The 25,154-nt window shown below is 38.1% G+C and overlaps 2 protein-coding genes and 1 long non-coding RNA gene across 6 annotated transcripts in view; 2 read left to right on the plus strand and 1 right to left on the minus strand.

Moving 5' to 3' along the window:
- syn2b (synapsin IIb) overlaps positions 1-9,712 on the plus strand; it is a 121,500-nt gene extending 111,788 nt beyond the window's left edge. Inside the window, exons 10-13 of the mRNA XM_051123036.1 lie at positions 2,713-2,865; positions 4,471-4,537; positions 7,527-8,160; positions 8,766-9,712. Of these exons, the coding sequence (XP_050978993.1) occupies positions 2,713-2,865; positions 4,471-4,537; positions 7,527-8,160; positions 8,766-8,895 (984 nt within the window). The 3' untranslated portion in view covers positions 8,896-9,712. The remainder of the gene's footprint in view (positions 1-2,712; positions 2,866-4,470; positions 4,538-7,526; positions 8,161-8,765) is intronic.
- On the minus strand, positions 1-24,141 carry LOC127173279 (metalloproteinase inhibitor 4-like). 3 transcript variants are annotated; one of them, XM_051123048.1, is made up of 5 exons: positions 23,936-24,141; positions 22,927-23,021; positions 19,224-19,329; positions 14,773-14,894; positions 1-200 (listed from the first exon to the last, which is right to left on the minus strand). In XM_051123048.1, the coding sequence occupies exons 1-4, from the start codon at positions 24,060-24,062 to the stop codon at positions 14,776-14,778; spliced, it is 447 nt and encodes a 148-aa protein (XP_050979005.1). In that variant the 5' UTR covers positions 24,063-24,141; the 3' UTR covers positions 1-200; positions 14,773-14,775. The 3 variants fall into 3 exon arrangements, with proteins under 3 accessions (XP_050979005.1, XP_050979003.1, XP_050979004.1); XM_051123046.1 differs by lacking the exon at positions 1-200 and adding an exon at positions 12,667-13,372; XM_051123047.1 differs by lacking the exon at positions 1-200 and having other exon boundaries at positions 14,709-14,894.
- On the plus strand, positions 15,927-18,038 carry LOC127173285 (uncharacterized). Of its 2 annotated transcripts, XR_007828738.1 has the most exons (6): positions 15,927-16,204; positions 16,477-16,530; positions 16,806-16,926; positions 17,208-17,257; positions 17,443-17,564; positions 17,867-18,038. It is a non-coding gene; the product is annotated as an uncharacterized LOC127173285 (long non-coding RNA). The 2 variants fall into 2 exon arrangements; XR_007828737.1 differs by having other exon boundaries at positions 16,806-17,257.
- Positions 24,142-25,154: the final 1,013 nt, after the last annotated feature.

Raw genomic sequence — 25,154 nt, forward strand, 5'->3', positions numbered from 1 at the left:
ACAATATATTTAGTAGCAGATTACTAGTGGTGACTATGTCAATTTGATGTATATATGTATATTTATGATAAAAATCAGTTAATCAGCAAAATTCGGTAGTGCTGTATATTGTTTCCGGGTTGGCATCATCTGAGGTCATCTGAGGGGTTGGCATCATCTGTTTTTAGGTGAATCTTCATAGTTACCTCGGGATGCCAATCCTGTGGCAGAAACAGAAAAACAAATAGAGACATAATTAGCGTAGCTGCTGTTCCAACCAATCAAAAATGAATAATAATAATGTGCATTTGATCAGATATAACTGCAGTACAAGATTATGAGATGCATTATTTAAATGCTTGGGTAAAAAGATGTATCTTTAATCTAGATTTAAACAGAGAGAGTGTGTCTGAATCCTGAACGTTATCAGGAAGGCTATTCCAGAGTTTAGGAGCCAAATGCGAAAAAGCTCTACCTCCTTTAGTGGACTTTGCTATCCTAGGTACTACCAAAAGTCCAGAGTTTTGCGACCTTAGGGAGCGTGATGGATTGTAGTGTGGTAGAAGACTAGTTAGGTACACAAGACCTAAACCATTAAGTGCCTTATAGGTAAGAAGTAATATTTTGTAACTGATGCGGAACCTAATAGATACCCAGTGCAGAGACTGTAAAATTGGGGTAATATGATCATATTTTCTTGACCTGGTAAGGACTCTAGCAGCTGCATTTTGGATGACCTGTAGCTTGTTTATTGAAGATGCAGGACAACCACCCTGTAGTGCATTCAGTCTAGAGGTCATGAATGCATGAACTAGCTTTTCTGCATCAGAAACAGGTAACATGTTTCGTAGCTTGGCAATGTTTCAGCAATGGAAAAGGAGGTACAGGACATCCATCTAGTTGCAAATTGTAATCCAAGAGATTCTGTGTACTGTTTTTTGGTCTAATAAGTAATATCTCTGTCTTATCTGAATTTAATAGGAGAAAATGATTGGTCATCCAATCTTTTACATTTTTAACACACTCTGTTAACTTCGATAATTTGGAAGTTTCATCTGGTCTTGCAGAGATATAGTTGAGTATCATCAGCATAACAATGGAAACAAATCCTGTATTTTCTAATAATATTACCAAGAGGCAACATGTATCTTAAAAAAAATAGCAGAGGACCTAGGAGAGATCCTTGTGGCACTCCATATTTTACTGGTGGCAATTGAGATGACTCCCCGTTTAAATAAACAAAGTGGTAGAGATCAGACAGGTAGGATCTAAACCATCTTAAAGCCTGCCCTTGAATACCCGCAAAGTTTTGTAGTCAATCTATGAGTATGTCATGATCTGTAGTGTTGAACGCAGCACTAAGATCAAGTAAAACTAGCAATGAGATGCAGCCTTGGTCTGATGCAAGAAGCAAGTCATTAGTGATTTTAACAAGTGCAGTTTCTGTGCTATGATGGGGCCTGAAACCTTACTGAAATTATCACAGAGATCCTTTTTTGCAAGAAGGAGCACAAATGAGCAGACACAACTTTTTCTAAAATTTTAGATGTAAACAGAAGATTAGAAATAGGTCTGTAATTTGCCAGTTCACTAGGGTCTAGTTATGGTTTCTTAAGAAGAGGCTTAATAACTGCCAGCTTGAATGGTTTTGGAACGTGGCCTAAAGATAACGATGAGTTAATAATATTGAGAATTGATTCTTCTGCTACAGGTAACAACTCTTTTAGTAATTTAGTGGGTAGAGGATCTAATAGGCATGTTGTTGAGTTAGACACAGTGATAAGTTTATTTAGCTCTTCCTGTCCTATAGTTGTAAAGCACTGCAGTTTTTCTTTGGGTGTGATGAAAGAAGCTGATGTATTAGATGCTGTAGAATCTACATTTGTTATTGTATTTCTGATGTTATGTATTTTATCAGTAAAGAAATTCATAAAGTCATTACGATTAAACTGTAAGGGAATATGTAGATCGGGTGGCATCTGATTATTTGTTAATCTAACCACTGTGCTAAATAAGAACCTTGGATTGTTTTTGGTTATTTTTTATGAGTTTGCGGATATGCTCAGCCTGGCATCTTTTGGAACCTGTCTATATCTGGACATACAGATAGTAGACATTAACAGTGAGATATTTCATGATCTCACAAAACAATAACATTTCTTACAAACTTGTCTCATTTCCAGTGGTTTCAGTACATTTTTTTTGATGTGGTAAAAAAAAAAAAAAGAAATAGTATTTTGAGTTTCCATCATGGAAGGATGTGGTCATGATTGTTGTCTCTCAGTGGTGTGCCACAATGATGAAAATCTCATTGTCTCAAAAAACAAAAAAAAACATACATCATTCTTCCTTTAGCTTAGAGATATTTAGATATTTGCTTATGGCTTCAAGTCTATGACAAATCAATGTCACTGGCAATTGTCATATCAGATGAGGAACTATCATTATCAAAGCATTGATTTCTCTCTGTACAATATGTTGCTGTTGAAATGTTTTGATTCACTATAAGGGACTTAGTATGACATGCGTATGTTGCTATGGAAACTGTTTTCTGTGTTAGCACACAGTGAATGAGCATATTCTCACTGAGAGCAGGAGCAGCACATCACACATTGCAGCCTGAAAGCATTGACATTAGTTCCACTGCTTCTGCTAGATAGATAGATAGATCTAGATAGATCTTCTTGTATTAATTCTTCTTGTATTAATACTGTTGCGTGTGTTTGGCTGTAGGTTGTGGGCTCTTCAATGCAGCTAATTGGAGATCACCAGCTGGAGGACCGGCAGCTGATCGCTGCCATCGTCCTGGCCAAGATGAACCAAGAATCGGGCCACACGACAGCTCGTTTCCCACAGAGACCTCCGACCACTGTACAACCTGCACAAGTACGGTCATCAAACTCCAGTGTTACTCTAAAACAATATACTGTACTCTGTGTTCCACATTATGATGCAAGTGACATGTCAGAAGGATTTCAAATATTCAAAATGTTAAAGAGCTTGCATGCTATATGGGGAGGAGGAAAATATCTTTCTAACGGTGAAAAGCATGAAATGAAGAGATTAAACATAGGTCATCAAACTCTAAAGATTTGTGAGATTATTAAAGGGTTAGTTCACCCAAAAATGAAAATTCTGTCATTAATTACTCACCCTCGCGTCATTCCAAACCCGGAAGACCATTGTTCTTCTTCACAACACAAATTAATATATTTTTGATGAAATCCGAGAGCTTTCTGATCCTGCATAGACAGCAACTCCCATGTTCAAGGCCCAGAAAGGTAGTAAGGACATTGTTAAAATAGTCCATCTGACATCAGTAGTTCAGGCGTAATTTTATGAAGCTATGAGAATACTTTTTGTGTGCAAAAAAAAAACGGGTTCTACGTCAGAACGCCGGCTCCTGCATCAGCAACATCATGCGCATGCGTCATGGTACTCTCGTGAGCGTGCGCCGGAGACTGACACAGAAGAGAAGAAATTGTTAAATAAAGTCGCTTTTTATGTTTTCTTCGCACACAAAAAGTATTCTTGTTGCTTTATAAAATGAAGGCTGAACCACTGATTTTAACAATGACCTTAATACCTTTCTGGGCCTTGAACGTGTCAGTTGTGTTGCTGTCTATGCAGGGTCAAAAAGCTCTTGGATCTCATCAAAAATTGGAACGACACAAAAGTTTCATTTTTAGGTGAAATAACTCTTTAAGGAAACCCTTTAATGTCAAATAAATAAAAATGGCAGCTATAAAAAATAGCCAGTGTTGTGCTGTAAACGGGTATCTGAAGCTGCTGGTTTCTCTCTATGCAGGTTGGCAATTGAGCATAAAGCTGCATTTCAAGCACTCCTAACCAAAGCTCACAAAGAGAAATCTTTACACTTTCTTTGCAAAACTAAAATCTGAATGTTTATTTTACTGAAATCCTTTTGATATGTCACTTGGATAATAATTTGGAACACAGTGTATATCTTCAGATCCACTGCAACACAAGTACTGTTTGGGGTGCCCAATTAAATACAGCAAATTGAACAAAACATAAAATATATTTTAACAATGTATACTTACAGTATATTAATATAGCAACTGTTTTTGGCTGCACTTGAACCTAAAATGTGAATTATGTCATCATATACTTGCCTAAACCTGTATGACTTCATTTTAAAAAATGATCAAGTCTATACAATAAGAATTGTATATTGTCTATACAATAATCAGTTGGGTCCAAAACAACACAGGAATACCAATGACTAAATGTATGGGGAGAAAAAAAAAAACACAGAGACATTTTCTTTTGAAGAAATTATTCACTCTAATGAGGGTGAGTAAATAATGACAGAATTTCCCCTTTAAGTTAGCAAAGCAATTTCTCTCAAAAATAGTTTCTGGCCATTTTTAGTCTTGCTGTCTAGTGTTGCCCCCTTGTGTGGAATCAATATAAATGCACTAAGACTGAAAAGCATTTGAGTGTGTTTTTTTGTGTTTGTGTCTACAGAGCGCTGCCTTAAAAGAAAGCCTGACTGACCCCAACAAGACCCTCGGCCAGCGGCCCCCTCCACAAGGTTGTTTACAGTACATTCTCGACTGTAACGGAGTTGCAGTCGGACCAAAACAAGTCCAGGCAAAATGATTTCTACTGCCACAGTTCCAGATACATGGTTCAGCCCACAATAAAATGAAAGCTCAGTTCACTGGTGCTGGTTGAGGTTAAGATAGTGACAGATGCAGTAGTTTGGAGCTTGTGCTCTTCAGAATCTGCCTTGACTGTGTTGTTCGCCCCATGAAGTGTTTTTCTGTACTGTTTACTTTTCTGTCCTTGTTTGCTTCTGATGGCTGCATTCGTTTCCTTGTTAGTCATGTGGTTTCCAGGGTTGTTGCTGCCAGCTAAAGAACAATTCTAACTGTGCCTACGCAAAGTCCAGTGCTGTGGTGTCTTATGTGGTCAATATGTACTATGAAAGATTGAAGACCTTTTGTACAACTTGAACTTATTTCAGTGAGAGTAGTTCCTAATCGTCTAGCTGAGATTTCTTTGCTTTCGGATGTGTGCCGTAACATTTGTGTGTGTGCTATATGTGAGATGTTGTTTTTTTTATTATTTATTTAAATGTAGTGTTTGTGATTTTGCATGAGTGATGTGCAAGCAAGCTTGCTGTTATAAGTCCATGTGTTTACATCCCGAATACACAACATGTGTATTCAACAACTTTGTTTTAAAAAAATAAGATGTGTGTTTTTACTATTTCCAGCATGATTTCTAAAGGGGTGTTTGAAGGTGGTTCCTTTGGAACAGTTTGAAGCTGTCTTAAACATTTGTTTTCTCAAGGTTACCAAGATTTTCTTTCCACCTGATGAACTGTAAACAGATATGAGGAGCCAAAGACATTTGAAGGATTTCCGTAAAAATGAATGGCAATTACATTCCAAACTTAAGCCAGTCAATTTTAGGATCAGGTTTAATGAACATTTCAGAACAGGAGGCTAGATTTAGCAGATGAGTCCTTCCTCCCATGACCTTTTGACTGTCAGCTTATGTTATATACTTCTGAGCAATACAAAACATACTGTAGTGAACTAGTCAAAATGGGTGAATCACAAGAAACATGTCAAGAATGTCATGTTATTACATCACCCCAAAATCAAAAGAAGATATAAGAACTTACATTTTCCATAATGAAAATAAAGCCTATTTTAAAGTCATTTTTGCATTGCAATTTTTTAAATTATTTTCGTGACGATTAATTGAAATCATGAAAAAATGACATCACAGCATATTTGCTGCCTTTTATTGCTGATGAATGAAATGAAAAACACATTGTTATACAATAGTCGAAATCTAATGAGAATCACCACATGAATAATAACAAAAAAAAAAATCATGTAAAATGATGTATTACAGTAATGGGAATTTCTTTTGATTTTGTTGTGAAATGTGACCTAGACATGATTCGTGACATTCACCCAAATAAGAAAGCAAATTTTAAGAGATCTCTTACAATAATCGGATATGACTGTTTAAAAATTGATACAAGTTTTTTTTTTCTCTCATAGCCATCATCTGTGCGTCATGAATGCAATGCAATTTTATAGTATCACTTAAAGGTACTAAAAAGGTACTAAAAGGTACCGCTTTTTTAGCTATTCAGTGGAGTCAGTTTTTTATGCAAAGACATTCAATTATATAAGCTAATATAGTCATACAGATTTGACCTTGACATTTAGCAATGCAATATTTGACAAACAATGGGCTTTTCCAGTTAAAAAGACATGATTCTTAGTGTTCTTGGACAAGACTGAATATGTATAAGAGGGATGTCTGAGGTGTTTTCAGTGTAGTGCCTGTTCTGTATATTGATGTTTTTAACTGTTTATCAACATGCAAGATGGTATCTATAATGCGTAAGAGGTATCTATGTTCAGAGTTTAGAATATGTCCTTATATTGCATGGGAGATGTTTACTTAACTATATTTGCATGCATTACCAAAGAGTGGAAAAATCAGAAATATTTTTGTGTGAATAGTATAACTAATGAAATCAATGAATGTACTCATCAAACATACTGAAAATATGTCCCCTATGTGAACAATCAGATCTCTATCGCTATATGCTGATGCAGCGTTGCATAGTGTGGTCTGACTTAATACTCATTGACTTGGGTTGATTAGGCTTTGCTGATGTCACTGCCTCTTTAAATCCAGTACTTGGGTTTTACCTGTGATTATTGTCTGATATAGATCTAGTCTTTCCCCCTCATGTCCAAAGTAATAAAGCTCCCATTTTCCAGACTTACTGTTCTGTGTTACTGAATGATATTTTTTGTTAGCTTCATTTTAAATGGAATACCCTTTATGAAAGACATGAGATTCTTCTGAGTGTCTTCGTAAACTTTCTAAAGGGTCAAGCTCACTGTATGTTCATTTATAGTGAGATATCAGGAAACATAAGTATTTTTAAACAAACAAGCAAAACCACAAGACACAACTTACCCACTAGATCATTACGTAATTATCTCAAGAGAACAAATAATCTTACATTTTACCTGCTCCCGCATGTATCCCAATTGTCCCTTATGTTTATGTATAAAGAACACTTCTGATTTTGTATAAAACAAAGTGTTTCTCAAACAAGCAAGTCAAAACATCCCAGTTATGGCAAGGAGTGAAAAGCAAAAGAAATGCGGTCTTTGTTTTCAAGAAGGCGCATGCAGCCTCTGGGTCTCGGTTCTTTTGTATGCATGATCTGTTGTTGTGAACCTACAGCTATTACTCTTCACATCCACACCTACATGTATGATACTGCTGCAAGCTAAATGTCCTGTCTGTTTCATTCTGCTTGTTTGGAGAAAAAGCATTTTCCTTTTGCTTTGTGAACATGACTATTCTTACCTTTGGCATTACCCTTTGTATGGTTACTTTGGCCAGTCTTGGGGGCGCCTTAATTTCTTATCATAAATCACGCAAAGTTTCCGGTGCTGGATTTAAAACCTTCTTGTAAGCTTCAGCGTGTAAAAATGTTATAATATGATGACTCTCTTTTGTACTAAACCTAGGGGGGGCAGTGAAACCCCAAGAACCACAACCTAAGACTCAAGAACCTACACCTGAGCCAGTCCCTGCCCAGGAACCTGTGCCTAAAGCAGGCCCTACCCCAACTGTACCACCCACCACACAGCAGCCCAAACCACAGGCTCAAGCAGCACCTGAACCCACTCCAGGGAAGCCAACGGAACTGCCCCCAAAGCCCCAACCTCCCAAACCACTTCCCCCAAAGCCTGTGCCTCCAGTTCGGAGAAACTCCAAGCCTCAGATCCAACCGAAACCCCAAACCCCACCTCCTACCAAGGCCCAACCAAGAGCTCAACTGGGTGACACAGATCAGAATCCTGGTCAAACTCAGCCAGATGCAGTCCCTGCTCAAGAGCAATCCCCAGCCAAAGTCCCTATTAAACCCCCGTCACCAGCTAAACCTCAGCTCCAGCCTAAACCAGTGCTAAGAGAGCAAGCCAAACCTGAAGCCCGAGCTCAGACTGCTGCTCCATCTGAAGCACCTTCAGCCCCTGTTAAAGCAACTCCTTCCTCTGCTCCAGCCCCGACCCAACCTACCCCAGCAAAACCCCCTCAATCTCAGCCTCCTGTGGAGGAACAGCCTGCACCCCAGCAGAAGTCAACCCATCCCCTGTTGAAGTAAGAGTCTTTTCATTATGGTTGGAAATAATTTGCTGCAAGGCATATTTACTTCAGCAAGAAACCATACTGCAATTCCTGGGTGACCAATGTTCTGCAGAGTTTAGTCCCAAGCCTAAATAAACACACCTGGACAAACTAATCAAATGTGTTGGAACAGATTGGAGCTAAACTCTGCAGCATGTTGGCCCTCCAGGAGCAGGATTGGACACCCTTGCTATACATTAGGGGTGCTTCTCCTGAAGAAATAGGCCAAATCCCATTTTGAATGCTATACAAAATGTACACACCTTTCTGGTGGTGGTAAACTTTGACATATGAAGTAAGCTAATATGCCAAATAATATGTCAAAGAAACAATGCAAATCAGATCTGTTGCATATCAAAAGCTTTGTCTTGCTTTTCTCAACGTACTATGTTTTAGGACCCGCTCATTCTAACGTAGCATAGTATAAAGAATGGACAGTATGTGAGTTGGAATGCAGTCTTACCTTCCTGCAGGATTCAGCTCTGCTCTACCATGCATGCTTGTGCTTTTCAGTTCAAATGAAGACGGAACTTCAAAAATGATCTAATTTGCCTTCTGCTTTGCCCACTGTTTTGCAGCAAATCCCAGTCCTTGACCAACGCCTTCAACGCCTTTGGCGAGACCTTCCGTTCCAGCAACGAGGATGAAGCTAAGGCAGAAACCATTCGAAACTTGCGAAAGTCCTTTGCAAGCCTGTTCTCTGACTAATGACAAAATCCCACAGCCCAAAAGGTGGCCAGGCACTTGAGTGACAGATATGCATCCTGGTCTGAGGTTAATTCCATGTAGCTGTGTACATTTAACCCCTCCTCCCAACTCTGCTGTAATTATCCAAGTGTTAATTGAGAAGGTTAGAGTGATGTACAGTGATTGTTCTCACAAGATGTTGGTGTTTACATTGTTTGAGTCGCTCTGCCCTGAAACACTGGGATTTATATGAGGAGGGGATGTTTCTTAAGTGATCAGTTACAGGAGGCTGGAGTATGCTGAAGTCATCTTTAACCCCTCGATGTTGTAGCTGTATCGTGGTAGCGTGTTTTCTTTAACCAGAGACAAATATTTGTGACTAGTTTCCCTTGTTTATCCCCTGTAGTGTGTGTGTGTAACTAGTTGGTGTGTTGTAAGCATTAGCCAGTGAGACATTAGTTGAACAATACCTCGGGATCTTTATAAAAGCACTTTCCTATTCAAGTTTCCTACAATAATCAATGCTTGGACTGGTCGGTTTCAATGCAGTGGTGGGATTTCAGTGGAATGCCTGGTGTTTTAGCGACAGCTTGCATCCAGCACTTGCCAACCTGTCAAAATATTCATGAGTGCCATGTTTATAGTATCTCTACATATTGTATTGTACTGTATGTTTAACATCTCAGGAGTTTAATTTAAATATGTGTTTATTCCGGCGTCACACTGTTCATGTTGTGTTTTCTTTGTGCGCAGTGATATTGCTTTGCATGACCCAGTGATAATTGTTTTCTCTGTACAAGTGTCAATAAACATGTGGCGCATCATTCCACTGACATACCGGCGTGCTCTGTGCTCCGTTTGCAGTCTGCCCATTATATGTACATTCAGCTGAAGCATCTAGTGGCGACACGTACTGTTATGCATGTATTTGTAACATTTTATTTTGCAGTATTTGTTTCTTCACATTTTTAGAACCAGAGGACCCAATCAGTAAGTGCAAACACCAATACATATTGGTGTATGTATTTTTCATGTACTTAAATGTAAAAAAATATATCTTTCATCTCATCTGAGAGATGGTAAAAGCGAGCAGCCCTATTCAATTAGTTTACAGAATATGAATTGCCAGAAGGTGGCAGTAGATGACTAATGTTTTTGCTAACTCTTTAGTTAACGGTCAGCCTATGCCATCCTATCCCACCTACCAAAATAAACTAACACCATTATACAAAATATGAGTGGGGAAAAAAATGTAGAACCACCTTGGTTGAAAGCCATTGGCACTCAAGGCTCAAGATTGAATGTTCCCACAACATAATTCATAGAACATTCTCTGATAGACAGAGGGAAAATAAGAGAAACTGCCCACTATGTATTTTATAAGTTCACTGAAAAGAAAGTACAAACATCTGATGTAATGGGTATTATGGGGTTCATTGTTTACCAGCTGAAAACAGCGGTGCTTCCTCATGCACTTCCACAATAACAAAATGTGTCGGGGTATGCATGTAACCATGGTTTCCCGAAAGGGAATGAGACGTGCAGACACTATAGGGTGGGGTCTGCAGCCAGCAGAAGATCTGAAGCACATGTGAAAGCACAAGTATAAGTATAAGAGGGCACCTGCCGAACATGTATCCAACTTGGTTGTCTGAAGGAGACTTGAAAACAGGCAAGCCCTGGGCATGGTGAGGGGGCACAACATGTTGTTCCCCTCATGGCGCATGCCTGTTTACCTGTTAAGAGAGCACCAAGAAAAGTGACAGACTTACACCGAACCTTCCCTCAAAATGGGGGCAAGCCACTGACGCCTGTGGCCACTAACATAACTTGGAAAAAAGGGGAACCCAGCCAATCAGGAGGGACATCCCATTAACCAAGCTAAGGACACAGCTATCCTCAGAAGGCTATGTTAAAATGAGCCAAAGCAGCATGCAGGCCCAGGGGAGGTCACCCCTACTCCCCGTCTAAGCTTAAAGGATAAGGGAAGGAGACAATCTATTTAAAACTCCTTTCTGAAAGGCAGTGGACCTCAGTGGAGGTGCCAAAAAGCCTGGATGGTGACAGCGGAGCATCAAGATGAAAGGCTTTCAACTACAGGTCAGTGCACTTCAAGACCACCTATGCAAAGACAGTATATTGGGGCGCTTTTTATCAGGAACAGGGTTGAAAACCTCTGCTTTATGTAGTTATAAACCAACAATCTTTCTTTACTTTAGAGAATGCTGCAGCTAGATTTCTGTTGTGTGTACACAAGTGTGAGCATATTACTCTGGGTTTAATGTCCCTTCATTGACTTCCTGTCTGTTATAGAATCAATTTTAAGATTCTTTTATATGTTTTGAAATCTTTAAACAGACTGGCACCTACTTATATATTGAATCTTTTGTTTATCCACAATTCTTTAAGATCCTTCAGATCTTCAGATCAGAGGATGTTAACCATTCCTAAGACAAGACTAAAATTAAGAGGGGATCAGACTTTTTCCATTGTTGCCCGTAAACTGTGGAACAGTCATTCACTGTATGTTAAAACAAACATTTTCTGATTTTAAATCTAAGCTAAAAGCTCATTTGTTTCTCTGGCTCATGATTTTAATACAATATCCAGTACTGTCTTCGGTTTTGAATGTTGTTTAATAAGGTAAAGCCCTTTGTTCAATATTTAGCTGTTTTAAATTAGACTCTAGAAATTAACTTAACATTGACAGACAATAGTTCCTTTTATTGACCCCGCTCTGGCAGAACCAAGCCTGGCTCTCGAAGTTGGTCTAGCTGTTGTTAGCAATGGCACCCCCAAATCATTGAGGCTTCATCTTTGGCCCTCAGTGGGGAACTGTGCACACTGCAGAGGCTTGAGACCAGCTGAACTGAGATCTCGCTTTAGCACAAATTAAGCAAGTAGTAGACTTGCAAGTGCTCTTAGTGAATCCTTCCTGCCTTGAGTTTGGACCCAATGACTGTAGGTCATTCTCAAGCCAAGGTCTATGTAGCTACAGTGCTTTTCACTCCGTTCAGGGCACAAGTGATAACTTTGCATCTGCTCTGCTCAGTCCAGGCAATCAGAGCAGCTCTTTGTGTCCTTCGAGGCCACACTAAAGGGCCGCCAGTTATGAAGCAAAGACTGACAAGAAACACTGAGATATGTTTGAGAATATAATTGATGTTCCATAGAAGAAAGTAAGCCATACAGGTTTAGAATGCCTGAACGTAATGACAGAATTATAATTTTTAAACCCTTTGAAAAGTGCAACACTATTTTAACTTCTTATCTTTAAATTTTCTTTACACTTCTTTTGCTTATTTTAGGGTTTATTTTTTCATATTAAGACATCTCCTGTTAAACTGAATGATATCATCTGCTAAAAACTTTTTTTTTTTTTAAACATGTTTCTCATTAGTACTATTACTGCAGAGCAAAGCAATAGTCTTGCAGTGATCCTTACCACAGATATAATGTAAATGGTGTTTAGACCAAAACATTCACATCTGCAATCACCAGATGCAAAAGAACTACACATGCAAATGATGAATATGCAGATGTTGTAGGAGAATCATTTTTCATTTTTTGGTCTTTTAGCAGAAGAACTAATTTTGAAATCATCCAGTTAAGGAACGTGTTTGCAATGCTTTCTAGTGACACAGGTAAAGATGAGCAGCTACATGTCACGCTGATGTTATGTCTTGCATTCAGCATGATGTCTTGTAAATGACCATACGACCAACCATTTACAAAACATGAAAGCTGCTTTGCTATGGTGAGAAACACATCACTCCTAATTTGTCATTAATTTCATGTTGCCTCTGTTTGTTTGTTTTGAACAAATTATTACTTCTTTTAAAAAATAACATGTTAAAATACATCAAGAAAATCCAATACAGATAGAACGTAAAATTTGTGTTACAGAAGATATATGTATTGTAGCATAAATATGACATGCTAATAATACAACACTACTATTTATAATTCAAATCATTGATTAGCCAGGCAAAGTTAAATTATCACATCATTAATTAGACAATGCAATCACACATTTCAAAGATCTACAACAGAAATGGAAACATTTTTGAGTGCAACTATTAACATGTCAGTTTAAAGAGTATGTTGGTTGCTAAATGGTTGCTCTCAGTAGCTGTTTGAGAGGTCATTAGTGGTTTCAGAAGGTGTTCTAAGTTTTGTTGCTAAAGTATTATGGGTGGTTACTAGACAGTGGTGGCTAAGGTGTTTTGTGTGGCTACAAGCATAGCAGGTTAAAGGGCTTGCATGAACTGCCTTATCTTCTTAAACAGCATGAAGCAACTTCTTTTACAGTGAAAAGCACTCATGTCCTCGGACACCAGACATGTCCATGGTGTCATTTTCAGAGGGTTTGCCAGTTCCACCATACCAGCCGCAGGAGCCATCGCTGTGTCTGGTGCAGGCAGAATCATGGACCGATTCTCCATCCTCAATTAGCCATAAAGATGACCAGTATACACTCAGGCTATAGATCACAGATCTGTAGAGATCATAGTTTTAGATATAATATAATATAATATAATATATACATTTTTGGGTAACACTTGACCAGTTTGCGCTATGAACTTTTAGTTGCATAGCATGCACATTTCTAGCATATTGAGTGTTTATTAGTACTTATAGCACATATGCCTTATTCGCATGACGATATTGTAGATTCATTAATCCTACACCACACTTAAACTTTTATAAGCAGCAAATTATAGAAGGGTCATTCTATAATTGTGGGTACATCTCATGTCCGTGAAGTTTATTTTAAATTTATTTTCATCAATATAAAGCCCAATGCTTAATTTTCTAGTACACAATTATAGCCATATCTTTTGTTCAAAAATGATGTTCATATCACATACAACCCTGGTATTCAGCTGTCCGATTTTGCAAAGTTGCTCATTCTACTCTGCATTTAAGCATGAAAATTACCTCAGATATAAATTCATTTCATAGTTTTGCCTTCAGTTAGATTAGGTTATCAAGACATTTGGGTGTGCGCTTCAAAAATAAATAAGTGTTTATTGTGATACAACTTGTTTTATTTGTGTCCGAAAAACCATTGTCAACTAAGTTACCCACTAGAAACCCCCCTCCCCTCAAAAAGGAATGGTTTATCCCATTCTTACATAATTTGCACCTTATGATGATTTATGTTCTCTCTCTTTCCCCAAGTATTGGTTAAACTAGCAACAAGACAAAACTTATGTTTTGTTTATGAAAATATATTTCTAAACATACCACATGCTCAGTAGTTCTAGGCTTCCATGCTGAGTATAGGCCCAAAACAATAAAAATGTCAACTAAGTTACCTGTCGACTGTGTTACACAGTAACATGGTAGACAGTAGCAAACAAAGATGGTATTTTATGCACATATTCCTACAGATTACCTTTATTTATATAGCACTTTATACAATATAGTTTCATATACAATATGTTTAATAGCAGCTATGTAAGGTCATGTTTGTGTTTTTGGGAAACAGGAAAAAAATTTTGTTCACATTGTCAAATTCTAAATGTATACCTAAGTATAGAATGTACCAGAAGCTGTATAATTGGCTATTGTCCTGTCTTTGTGTATTATCAATCCCTTGAAAATATTGGTTAATAGTAGATTAGTAATTCAGTGGAATGACATGAAATCACTGGATCACTGTTTACTGCGGTTTTCAAACCTGTCCTGGAGGCCCCCCCTGCCCTGCACATTTTGTATATTTCCCTCATCTAACACAACTGATTCAACTCATCAGCTCATTAGTAGAGACTGCAAGACCTGAATTAGGTGTTTCTGATAAGGGAGACCTACAAAATGTGCAGGGAAGGGGGGGCCTCCAGGATAGGTTTGAAAACCCCTGGTCTACTAGGATGAAATAAATATGTTTATTACCATTCAGTTACAGCCCATCCGAAAGATGTATTTGAGGTTCCTTTTTTTAACTAAGGAGAGTCTGTCCCAGAGCTCATGATAGTTGCACATTGAAACAAAGACTCCCTTAGGCGTGATGTTTCCTATGAGATAAACAAACATTATGATAGATTTCAGTATTGTTTTATTTTCCCTGAGGTACATCTATAATGTTAGTCATTGAATCACCCTCTCAATGTTTTTAGGGGGAATAGATTTGAATATGTAAGTTTCTCTAAGTTACAAGATGGTCATGTTTTCATATCAGGCTAACAGCTAACATAAACTTTTAGGACATTTAAACGATTTTCATTACAACCCTCATTTTTAGACTCAAGCAAGTGCAAGTGAAGAATTATTTTCAAAGGCAATCTATGCTAACCATTGCCATAATAAATGCACAATATGCTCATGAAAATACCAGCTGAAGAACATATATGACCATGTATTTATTTGGTTTCTTATTTCTTCTGTCTATTCCCTGTGTCTTTGTTGATAATGGACTTACTAATACATTTTTTTTTAATATCATCATAACCCCGGATTTCTGTTTGTAAGTTCAAACGTCCACAGACTGCATTATTTAGTGGAAAATTAATATGACTGATAATTCTTTCTAAAGAAATATGACATAAATATTTGAGAGTTATCAGTATTTTTCTAAATGTGAATGCCTTTAAATTGAAAAGCCCTACAGTTGTTTTGTGTATTCCTGTGATTAAATAAATGAAAGCAGGTCCGATGAACAAGTATGTATGTTCTCTTTTTATGTGAAGTATGTTGATTCAGCATGATTGATGTGCCTACAAATGAATAAATTACTGTCACTATAACTTTTTTTTTTTAAATCACTGGTCAAATCGTCACCTTAGAATTATAAGGTTCTATCTGACATTTTTTGTCAAAATTTAGTTATTCACATTTTCTTATTCAGTGAAAACATTATGCAATGTTTCTTTTGTAAACTGTGTTTTGTGCCTTTTTTTTTAGAAAGCAATAATGGTTCTATCTACACTGTAAAAAAAAATCCGTAAAAATACAGTACAATATACCCTAATAATTACAGGAAATTTTCCGTTTTTGGTTTTTACAGATGTTTTTCCGTATTTTTGAATTACGCTTTGCATTGTGGGAACGAGAACGTTGGTGGCTTACATAGGCGCGAAAACAGTGAAGAGAAGACGCGGAGAGTTTCTCGGTTAAAGTTTCATTTTAATGTCGGCTTTTGAATTTGGGAAACATGTTTTTCATATACTCTTCGTGGTAAACGAGTTAAATGTCACATAAATTGTTTACGTAAGGTTAACTTAGTTGCTGTCTGGCTTGTTTGGCAAATGAACGTCGGAGCCGTCGCACTCAACATTTCTCTGCATATCGTCACACATCTTCCTCGTGGAGTTTTCTGCCAAATGAGGTAAGTTTTGACCTTTTATTGTCTGTTTTACACACACGGAAGATAAAATGCAAAACACAAACTAATTCGGTAACGTTACTAGCAAGCTGTCTGTGAAGCGACTCTGTAAACAGAGGCGTCCGACGCGTTGCAGCCGCGCCAAAAGCCGTTTCAGGTCAGCGGTCCGGTAACGTCAGCTCCTCCAGTTATCTGTCGTACTCTAATGGACAAATGCACACGACATTATGTCAAAATGACCGTTGTGTTTCTTTCGTTTTCTTTTCTAATGACAGGACGTGATTGCTGCTGTACTGTGAATCTCAAGCACACCTGCATTCTTATCATGGGTTTGTATTCTGTTTTATTAACAGTTTTATTTAACATTACTGTTAAGTATCAGAAAGAAAATAGTTATTGAGTCATTTATTCTGTTGACTTTCACAACAATGTGAAGTTGTTTGCTGTCTGATGCGTCAGAAGCCACGTTACAGACAACGTGCTAACGTCACCAAATTGATTGGATTGATTACTTTTGCATGTTATCATCCTTGTGTGTATAAGGTGTGTTCAAACTGCTTGTCATTATGTATATGGTAATTTCGTAATGTCTTTTGTATTTAAGGCGATGGGCAGTTCAAGATTGATGTCGTTCAAGAAGTTAATGACCACTGTTGAGGTTGTGAGCTACAAATACCCAGAGGAGGCAGCGCTTACATTGGAATTCCTACAGAAGTAAGCAACACGTATGTTATGAAATGTCTATCTGTTTATTTAATTGAAAATAATGAAGTATATTGTAAGACACAGATGATCTGATAAGCTCGTATGACAGATGTAAATGGAGACCATTGGAAATGTAAGTTAAGCAATTTATAAACAAATATTTTAATTGGCAAGTACTAGGGTTAACAGTTAATTTAATGAACTTAAAATACTGTATGATTGATTTTCCATCTCCAACCTGCATGTTACTCTGTAGTTCAGTTTCATTCATTTCATTTTTATCATTATCCATTTCTTTTAGAGTTTTCCTGTGAAGAAATCCTAAATGAGGGTTGAGATGAAGGCAACCAGGTGGGTTTGTATTCTATTTCATTTAACATTAATGTTCAATATTGAAAAGAAATTGAGTCTTTGAGTCATTTATTCTGTTGACTTTTACAATAATGTTAAGTTGTTTGCTGAACACGCCTTCAAAGGTGTTCAAAGATGCTTGTCGTTATGTATATGGTCATTTTGTAATGTCTTTTTTGTTTAAGGTGATGGGCAGTTCAAGATTGCTGTCGTTTGAGAAGTTAATGAACAAATCTTCTTTCCTGTTGCGGTTGTGAGCTACAAAATACCCAGAGGAGGCGGCACTTACTCTGGAGTTCATACAGAAGTAAGCAACACGTATGTTATAAAAAGTGTATGAAGCATTTGGTCGTGTTGCTGTTTATTTAGTTGAAAATAATGAAGTATATTTTAGGACATAGTTGATTTGACGAGCTCATATGACCGATGCAAATGAAGACTATTGGAAATGTAAGTTAAGTAATGTGTAAACAATTGGAAAGTATTATGGATTGCAGTTGATTTAATGAACTTAAAATACTGTATGACTACTTTTCCACTCCAACCTGCATATTACGCTGGAGTTCAGTTTAATTCATTTCATTTTTTTGTCATATCCATTTCTTTTAGAATTTTCCTGTGAAGAAATCCTGAACGTGGTTTGAGATGAAGGCAGCCAAGTGGCTATGCATTCCTCCAAGACTCTTGCATGAACAATTTCAAAAATCCATGTAATATTTGAGTTTTTAAATTGAAAAAAATGGCACTTGCATTAAACATTCAGTTAAATGGTAAAGAATACATCCCATATAATGAATTGCATCACTTCAATGATATTTCTGTTATAATGAACTTCAAAATTCTGTTGTCAAGCCACTGGAGTCACATACTTTATACCTTTCTGGACCTTGAAAATGGTAGTTGCATAGACAATCAATAGAGGGAGAGAAAGTACCCAGATACTCTTAATTTGTGTTCTACAAATGAATGAAAGCCTTATGGGTTTGGAATGGTATGAGTAATTAACTGAATTAACATTTTTTGTGTGAACTATCCCTCTAAACAATATTGTTTTCTCTTATAAGAAAAAAAAGTTTTGAGACTTGACTGTTTTACAGTTTGAAGTTTAAATTTTGTGACCACTTTTTAGTACAACACCTGTATTGTACAGATGCTCATGTTTTCTTTTATTTTTTAAATTCTGTCTGTTACTGTTTAAAGCTAAACTGTCTTTTACAGTACAGCCATTTTGCCTGAGTTGACACATTGTTAAATGAATTGAGTATTTGATGTTGTTTAGTCCTAACCCACTTAAGTCAAACAAAAGCCATTGAATGCACTTTTAAAAATGTTTACATGAAGTAAAAATAAACCATGTTCAATTTGTATATTGTGCTGGATTTATTTGCTTTATGTATATATAAATATATAAATATACCATTAAAACAGAAAAAGTCCTGTTTTTTTTACCGGTGGCAGACTGTAAATTAACGGGCTGTAAATTTACGGTACAAAGTCCAGGTAATGAGCTGCCAGTACTTTTTCCGTTTTTTTACGGAATTTTTTTTACAGTGTACAGAAGTATATGGAATGCAAAAACTTTAAAGCGCAATATCTCAAAAGTGCTCAGAATGCAGACAGAACCTTATAATTCTAAAGTGACATAATATTGTAAGTTTCTGTAATGTTCGTTTTGCAATATAGCTAGTTTTCATTCATCTTGCCTTTGCTGGTGAAATGAGGGTTTATGTGATGTTGTTGTTATTGTATGGATGCAGGTTTTAGAGTAGCGCTGTGGGATTACTGGCCAGACAGTGGAAACACAGCTTGATTTTGGCCTTGTGGCTTGAGGTAATAAATGCTCTTCTTGACTATAGGAAGGACAGTTTCCATTCTTAACGGATTTTTCTTGATTACAGTGAACTCTCATTTCAGAAGTCCAAGAAAAATTTGGTAAATTTTGTAAAAACTTATTAAATGCTGTTACCTGTAAGCAGATACTGTTCATGACCCAGCCTGGTCCCACACATTGAAGACTGCTCCTTTGTATAGACATGGTGAATTTTCTTTATACTGTCAAAACCCTTGAACACCTGCAAAACAAAGTTGTTGTTGCTAGTAAATGTTATTCCTATAGTTTTTGCAAAGTCACCATAATACTTATATACTTATATATATATATATATAACATACATAGATACGTGTTATAATCAATCTAAATATATATATATATATATATATAGAAATAAAATTCAAAATAGATGCCTCTGTGAGCTGATATAGGATAAACATAAAGAGAAGAATGAGATTGGAAAAAGGTGGATTCGAATTTGGGTCACTAAAACTTCATCAGCTATAGTCTGTCAAGATTCGTTGTTACAAGAAGAACCCCGGAAAAGAGGAATAAGCTTTATATTCTTTATAAAGAATATAAAGTGCAGTGCAAGGCAGTGCAGACAGTTCATAGAACCATGGTGGAGCAGGGAGTTCGGGGAACCATGGCAGAGCAGACAGTCCAGAGAGCCATGGTGGGGCAGGTAGCACAGGGAGCCATGGCAGAACAGCTTCTGTGGCCTTGACCTCGACCCTTGGCCCGGCCACTACTGTCTAACCCCTGTAGCCCCTCCAAAACAATTCCTTGGGGCGATTTACAGGTTTAGAGGCCTTCTTGGCCAGGGACTCAGGCGTGGCGGCCTTCTTGGCTGGGGACTCAGGTGTGGCGGCCTTCTCGGCTGTGAACTCTGGTGTGACGGGCATCTCCCAGCTCATTAGACTGATGGCCAGCAGGCCTGAGAAAGCAGCGGGCTTGGGAATGCTGCGGTAGGTAGGCTGGACTGCTGGGAGGCCGGTGGGCTTGAGAGAGCTGCGGCTGGTGGGCTTGTAAGAGGTATGGCTGGTGGGCTTGGCTTGGGAGTGGCCGGCAAACTTGACTTAGGAACAGCTGGTGTTTCTGGGCTGAAAATAGAGACAGTGCTGGGAGGATATGAGTGGTCGGAGCCATTGGCCGGGCATGTGGAGGGTTCCGGCGTGGGGTGAGCTGGTGAGGCCCAGTGGTTTTCAGGAGGGACCTGCTGAAAAAAAAACAGCTATAACCACCCTAAGCTGGTTTTAGCTGGTCATCCAGACTGGTCTTAGCTGGTCAGCAGTAGGGCTGCACAATATATAGAAAAATGATCGTTACCGCGATAATAGTATGAGCAATATCTGTAGCGCAAAGAGTTGTGATAGATGAAATTTAATTTATGTGCCAAGCATTTGTGTGTTGCATGCAAATGTTGTCCAGATTTGACCAATCAGATGGGGCCTTACTATCTTTATACCCGCCTCCCAAGTAGGTGCTATTTTGCTATTGGCTAGACTGGGCCCAAAGGTGAACCTAGTGGCTCAGAGCAGAGAATGGAAAATAAATATGGCAGGAGTAGAGACAAGCGAGGAAAATGATAGAATGACAAAATGACAGTGCCTAAAAAGAACTGTACATCTGAAATATGGCAATATTTTGGCTTCAAGAGAGAAGACGTGTCACAAATGCAGGTACTGTGTAAGTCGTGCCGAAAAACTAACAATAAAGGAGTCATACAGACAACCACTGATCAAAGTTTTACAAATGCAACGCCTTACGGAAAAATGATGAAACGCCAGAAGGAATTAACAGATGCTATCACACGCTTTTTAGCTAAAGACATGATGCCTGTTAACACCGTGAGCAAAGAAGGCTTTGTGGGTCTAATTAACAAATTGGACCGAAGATATCAGCTCCCATCGAGAAATTATTTTTCTCATGTCACAATTCTCATGACACTTGTGTGAAGACGGTGAGCTCCGAGCTGAGCCAAGTGACTTTTACGCTAGCACAACTGACCTGTGGTCCAGTCGTACGACTGAGCTCTACATGAGCTATACCGTTCATTTTCTTACTCAAGACTCTGAATTAAAAGCATGCTGTAGCATGTGTACTTCTCCGAATCCCACACCAGTGAAAACATAGCCCATGAGCTGCGGGATGTTTTAGCCAGCTGGAACTTAAAAGAGGAAAATCAAGTGTCCATTACAATGGACAACGGAGCCAACGTGGTGAAGGCTACCAAACTTAATTATTGGGTCAGACTACAATGCTTTTCTTATCGCTTACATCTGGCCATCGGTGAGTGCTGAATGTTTGTATTTGCAATAATAAAATTAAAACTGAAAAAAGGAACAGTTGTTTGTATAACAGTTGCATGTAGTATAGACATGATTTTGTATATTGTAATATTTAAGATAATGTGTTTATTTAGGAAATATATTTCACAGAGGCTAGCAAATTGTAGCTGACAGTTTCAAATAGCTCACATCTCAAATGCTGTTATATAAAATTGTAATTATAATATTGCAATGTTATCTCACCCTATATGTCCTTGTTTTGTTTTTTTCTTAACTCTTCAGAAAATGCTGTTAAAGGTGATGAGCGCATTACTCGAGTTGTTGGTCTCTGCAAAAAGTTAGTGGGACATTTCTCCCACACCTGGAAGGGGAAGGTGGCACTGAAAAAAAGCACAGAAAGAGCACAATCTCCCAGAGCACTCCCTCATCACAGAATGCCCTACAAGGCGGGGTTCGAGGCAGAGAATGATTCAGAAAGTTCTAGAGCAGCATCAGGCCATAAGCGACGTCCTGTCAGCAGACAGAAAGTCAAGACAATTCCTTCTTGGCAGAAGAATTGAGGAACACCTCAATTCTTGCTGCAAAGGAAGAAGACAGTGATCTAACAAAGTCCATAAAGATGAAGATTCTAGAGTACATGAGCACTAAGTATGACAACCCAGCAACTCAAGAACTTCTGGACATGACCTCCTTTATGGACCCCAGATTCAAAGCCCACTACCTCAGCAAGGTGTCAGACATCAGTGCCAGGGTGATGTCTGAAATTGACCAGCCTGACCAGGCTGGGAGACCACCTAAAACCAGCTATTCCATCTGAAACCAGAGGACATAATTAATCAGCTCGATCAGGGGAAATTCATACGTGGGGAGATCGCAGTCGATTACATCATCGTCCTGCTCCAGCCAAAAACAAGCACTGAGTGCAGCGTCGGGCCAGTGCACCCAGTTGGACAGCTTGAGAAATTCCTCCACATAGCTCTCCAATGTCCGACCACTCTGCCACAGACACCAAATCTTGTTTTCAGCCGTTGTATTTTTGTTAGGTCCGGTCTTGTCACGGTCCAACATAAATCCAACATAAGAGAATGCGAAAACAACAAGCAAGTAACAAAGTAGACCGGATGAAGAACTAAGGAACAAGCAGGAACTAATATACACAGGATAATTACAAACACAGGTAAGCGGAATAATCAATTAACTAAACAAGAACAGAAAACATGACCAAAAAAGATAAAACAGGAACTAAGAGGTAAAACAAGGAAACACAGGTCCATAACACTGACATAGTCTTTATGATGTTTACAGTTTCTGGCTACCCAACAGAGTTTTGTAATACATTTGTTTGGTTTGACCAGACTATTGTTCTTTGATCTGAAGTGGCTTTTCATACTTGGATGCCCACAGTGCCTTCATCAGTCTATATTCTACCGGTTAATCGACCAAAACCCCAAAGAGACTGTAACTGCCTCCATTTCAGTGATGGAATATTTGGACGTAATAATTTTCCCAATATAACATTTATGTGATCATCAAGTACTTTAGCTCACCTTAATCACTTGGATTTCATATTGAATTGTTCCCATGCCAGGTCTATGTTTATTGCTGTGTATGATCTTCTCCCCAGTTACTTCAGCTCGCATCACTAATCAGAAAAGAATCAGTTGTTAATACTAGTGCAGGTAAAGCATTAAAGGAATCATTTTAATTAAATCAAATTCTGTGGTTCAAGGTTATTTAGCCCTTTCTATATATATATATATATATAAAACCGTGAACATATATGATGGTCCTCTTTCGATATTCAGCAACTGCAGACTTTGCGACTCCACATAAGTCAGTAGACTGTCTGTTGTGGGTTGTGGGACTATCAAAATAAAGTGTTAGCAGGTAAGCAGATAGTCTACTAAGACAGACAACTAAAGACTGAAATGTCTTATTGGAGTTTATAATACAATAAAAAAGCGTTCTGTTCTTGTCAGTTCACTAGACAATAACCTCAATCATAACATTATTAAAGTTCAAATTATATCAATACACTTATTTTTAGAGCCAGAACAAACTAATTAAAAAGTAAATGCCACTACAAGGTGACTAAGCAACTAGATCATTAACCTGTGACTTTCTACAACAGCAGTTTGAATATCAGCTTATTTATAATTCAGTCTATCATTCAGAACTGAGAGGAGGTTCTGACTACTATGTAATTATACTCTTATAACAAGGCTGATAGGTACACCAGATCATTGTAAGAAACTGATCTTTCTTTAATGAGGTAACAACTAAATATCACCTCGGTTCTGATCATATTGTCTTATTTACACAATAATTCAATATGTTTGACACACTGCAGTTCACACCACTGTCCTGAACCTAAATCTGTTGCCATCCACTCTGTTCACAAGCTGTTCCTTGCTAGTTCTTACTGCTGACAAAATGTGGGTTTTGATAATGGCCATTTAGTGCAAACAATTATGGAATGTTATACTGTAACTGTGTGATGCCCTTTGTGAAATTTATGAAAATAAAAGAGCATAAACTTCAGTTTGAATGACATACCTATTTCAGACATGCAGAACAGCTGTTGAAATTTCCTTGGAGCTCTGCAACTGCAGCCCTCAGCCACCTGATAATTCAGTCCCACAGACAGGAAGAACAGCAGCCCTAGAGTCACAGCAGCAGACATGCTCACACTCACACTCTGCCAGCACAAGAAAAACGATCAGCTATTTAAAATACACTTCCTTGTTGCTCTGAATGATTCTTCTCTCCCTCTGTAGTGATCTCCTTCTATCTCTAGGCTCTACTGGTGTCTTATAGCTTTCATATCTGGCTGAGGAAAAACCCCACCCTATACAAACACACACAGAGTGGTGGAGAAGCTCTTGTACCAGTGGATTTTAAGGAGTACAGTAGAATCATTCATATCTGAGTTTGTTTGCATATGAAACGCACTCTTTATGCTATCAGTTCCCTGTTTAAATGCTGTGTCACACTCAGAAAGGACCCTTTTATTTATTTTTGTTTCCATTGTAATTTTAGTTGATGTCAATTAACAAAAAATTTTTTTAATAGTTTGGTTAGATTTTTTTGATGGTCCCCATGAGTCATTCTGTTGACTATGAGTAATTTTCCAACTACATGTCAACTAACACTCAGAGTATTAGCAGACCACCGTCACACCCCTGAACTCTTTGCATTGGTTTTTCCCTCTTGTGTGTTAACCTTGTATCACCTGTGTCTTAATTAAGTTCATTGTAATCACCTGTCTTTATAAGTTCATTTCAGTTCAGTGTTTGTCGTCTGGTCTTGTCTATGTGTTCGTGTGTTCCTGTCCTGCTTGTGGATTTACCCATTTGGAATATATTAAAGACTTTTGATTTCACTGACTTTCGTCTCCGTGCTTATCCTTCACACGTAGTTGTGACAGAAGACTGGACCCATAAAAAAGTTAGCGGTGTGTTTTGCTTTTCATTTTGATCACTGTTTTATTTTTTTTCCTTTATGAATGATCCTGCTGTCCTCGTCCTCCTACTGGAGCAGTGGGATCGCTCTCTCGAGGACCACGTCAAGGATTTTGTGTTTCTGGCCAACTACACGCACTACCCAGATAACTGCCTCTGCTCTTTCTGTTTTGCTGGACTTAGCACCACCACACAAATGCAGTTGTCCGGGGATGGTCCTCGAGAGAGCCTCACCGCTTTTCATCGAGTGGGTGCTGGTGTCCTGCAAATCACATCTGACTGTGGACATCGTGGAAGATGACACCAGCCCCACT

This window comes from Labeo rohita, chromosome 11, assembly GCF_022985175.1.
Source record: "Labeo rohita strain BAU-BD-2019 chromosome 11, IGBB_LRoh.1.0, whole genome shotgun sequence".
NCBI classification, from domain to species: domain Eukaryota; kingdom Metazoa; phylum Chordata; class Actinopteri; order Cypriniformes; family Cyprinidae; genus Labeo; species Labeo rohita.

What these genes read in the sequence shown, in the direction of transcription:
- LOC127173279 (XM_051123048.1), bottom strand. Translation starts at nt 24,062, where the DNA reads ATGTCTGCTGCTGTGACTCTAGGGCTGCTGTTCTTCCTGTCTGTGGGA. An exon ending in GTTCTGCATGTCTGAAATAG is followed by an intron (nt 23,022 to 23,935) that starts GTATGTCATTCA and finishes TTTTCTGATTAG; the next exon opens with TGATGCGAGCTGAAGTAACT. An exon ending in TGAACAGTATCTGCTTACAG is followed by an intron (nt 14,895 to 19,223) that starts GTAACAGCATTT and finishes TTTATCTCATAG; the next exon opens with GAAACATCACGCCTAAGGGA.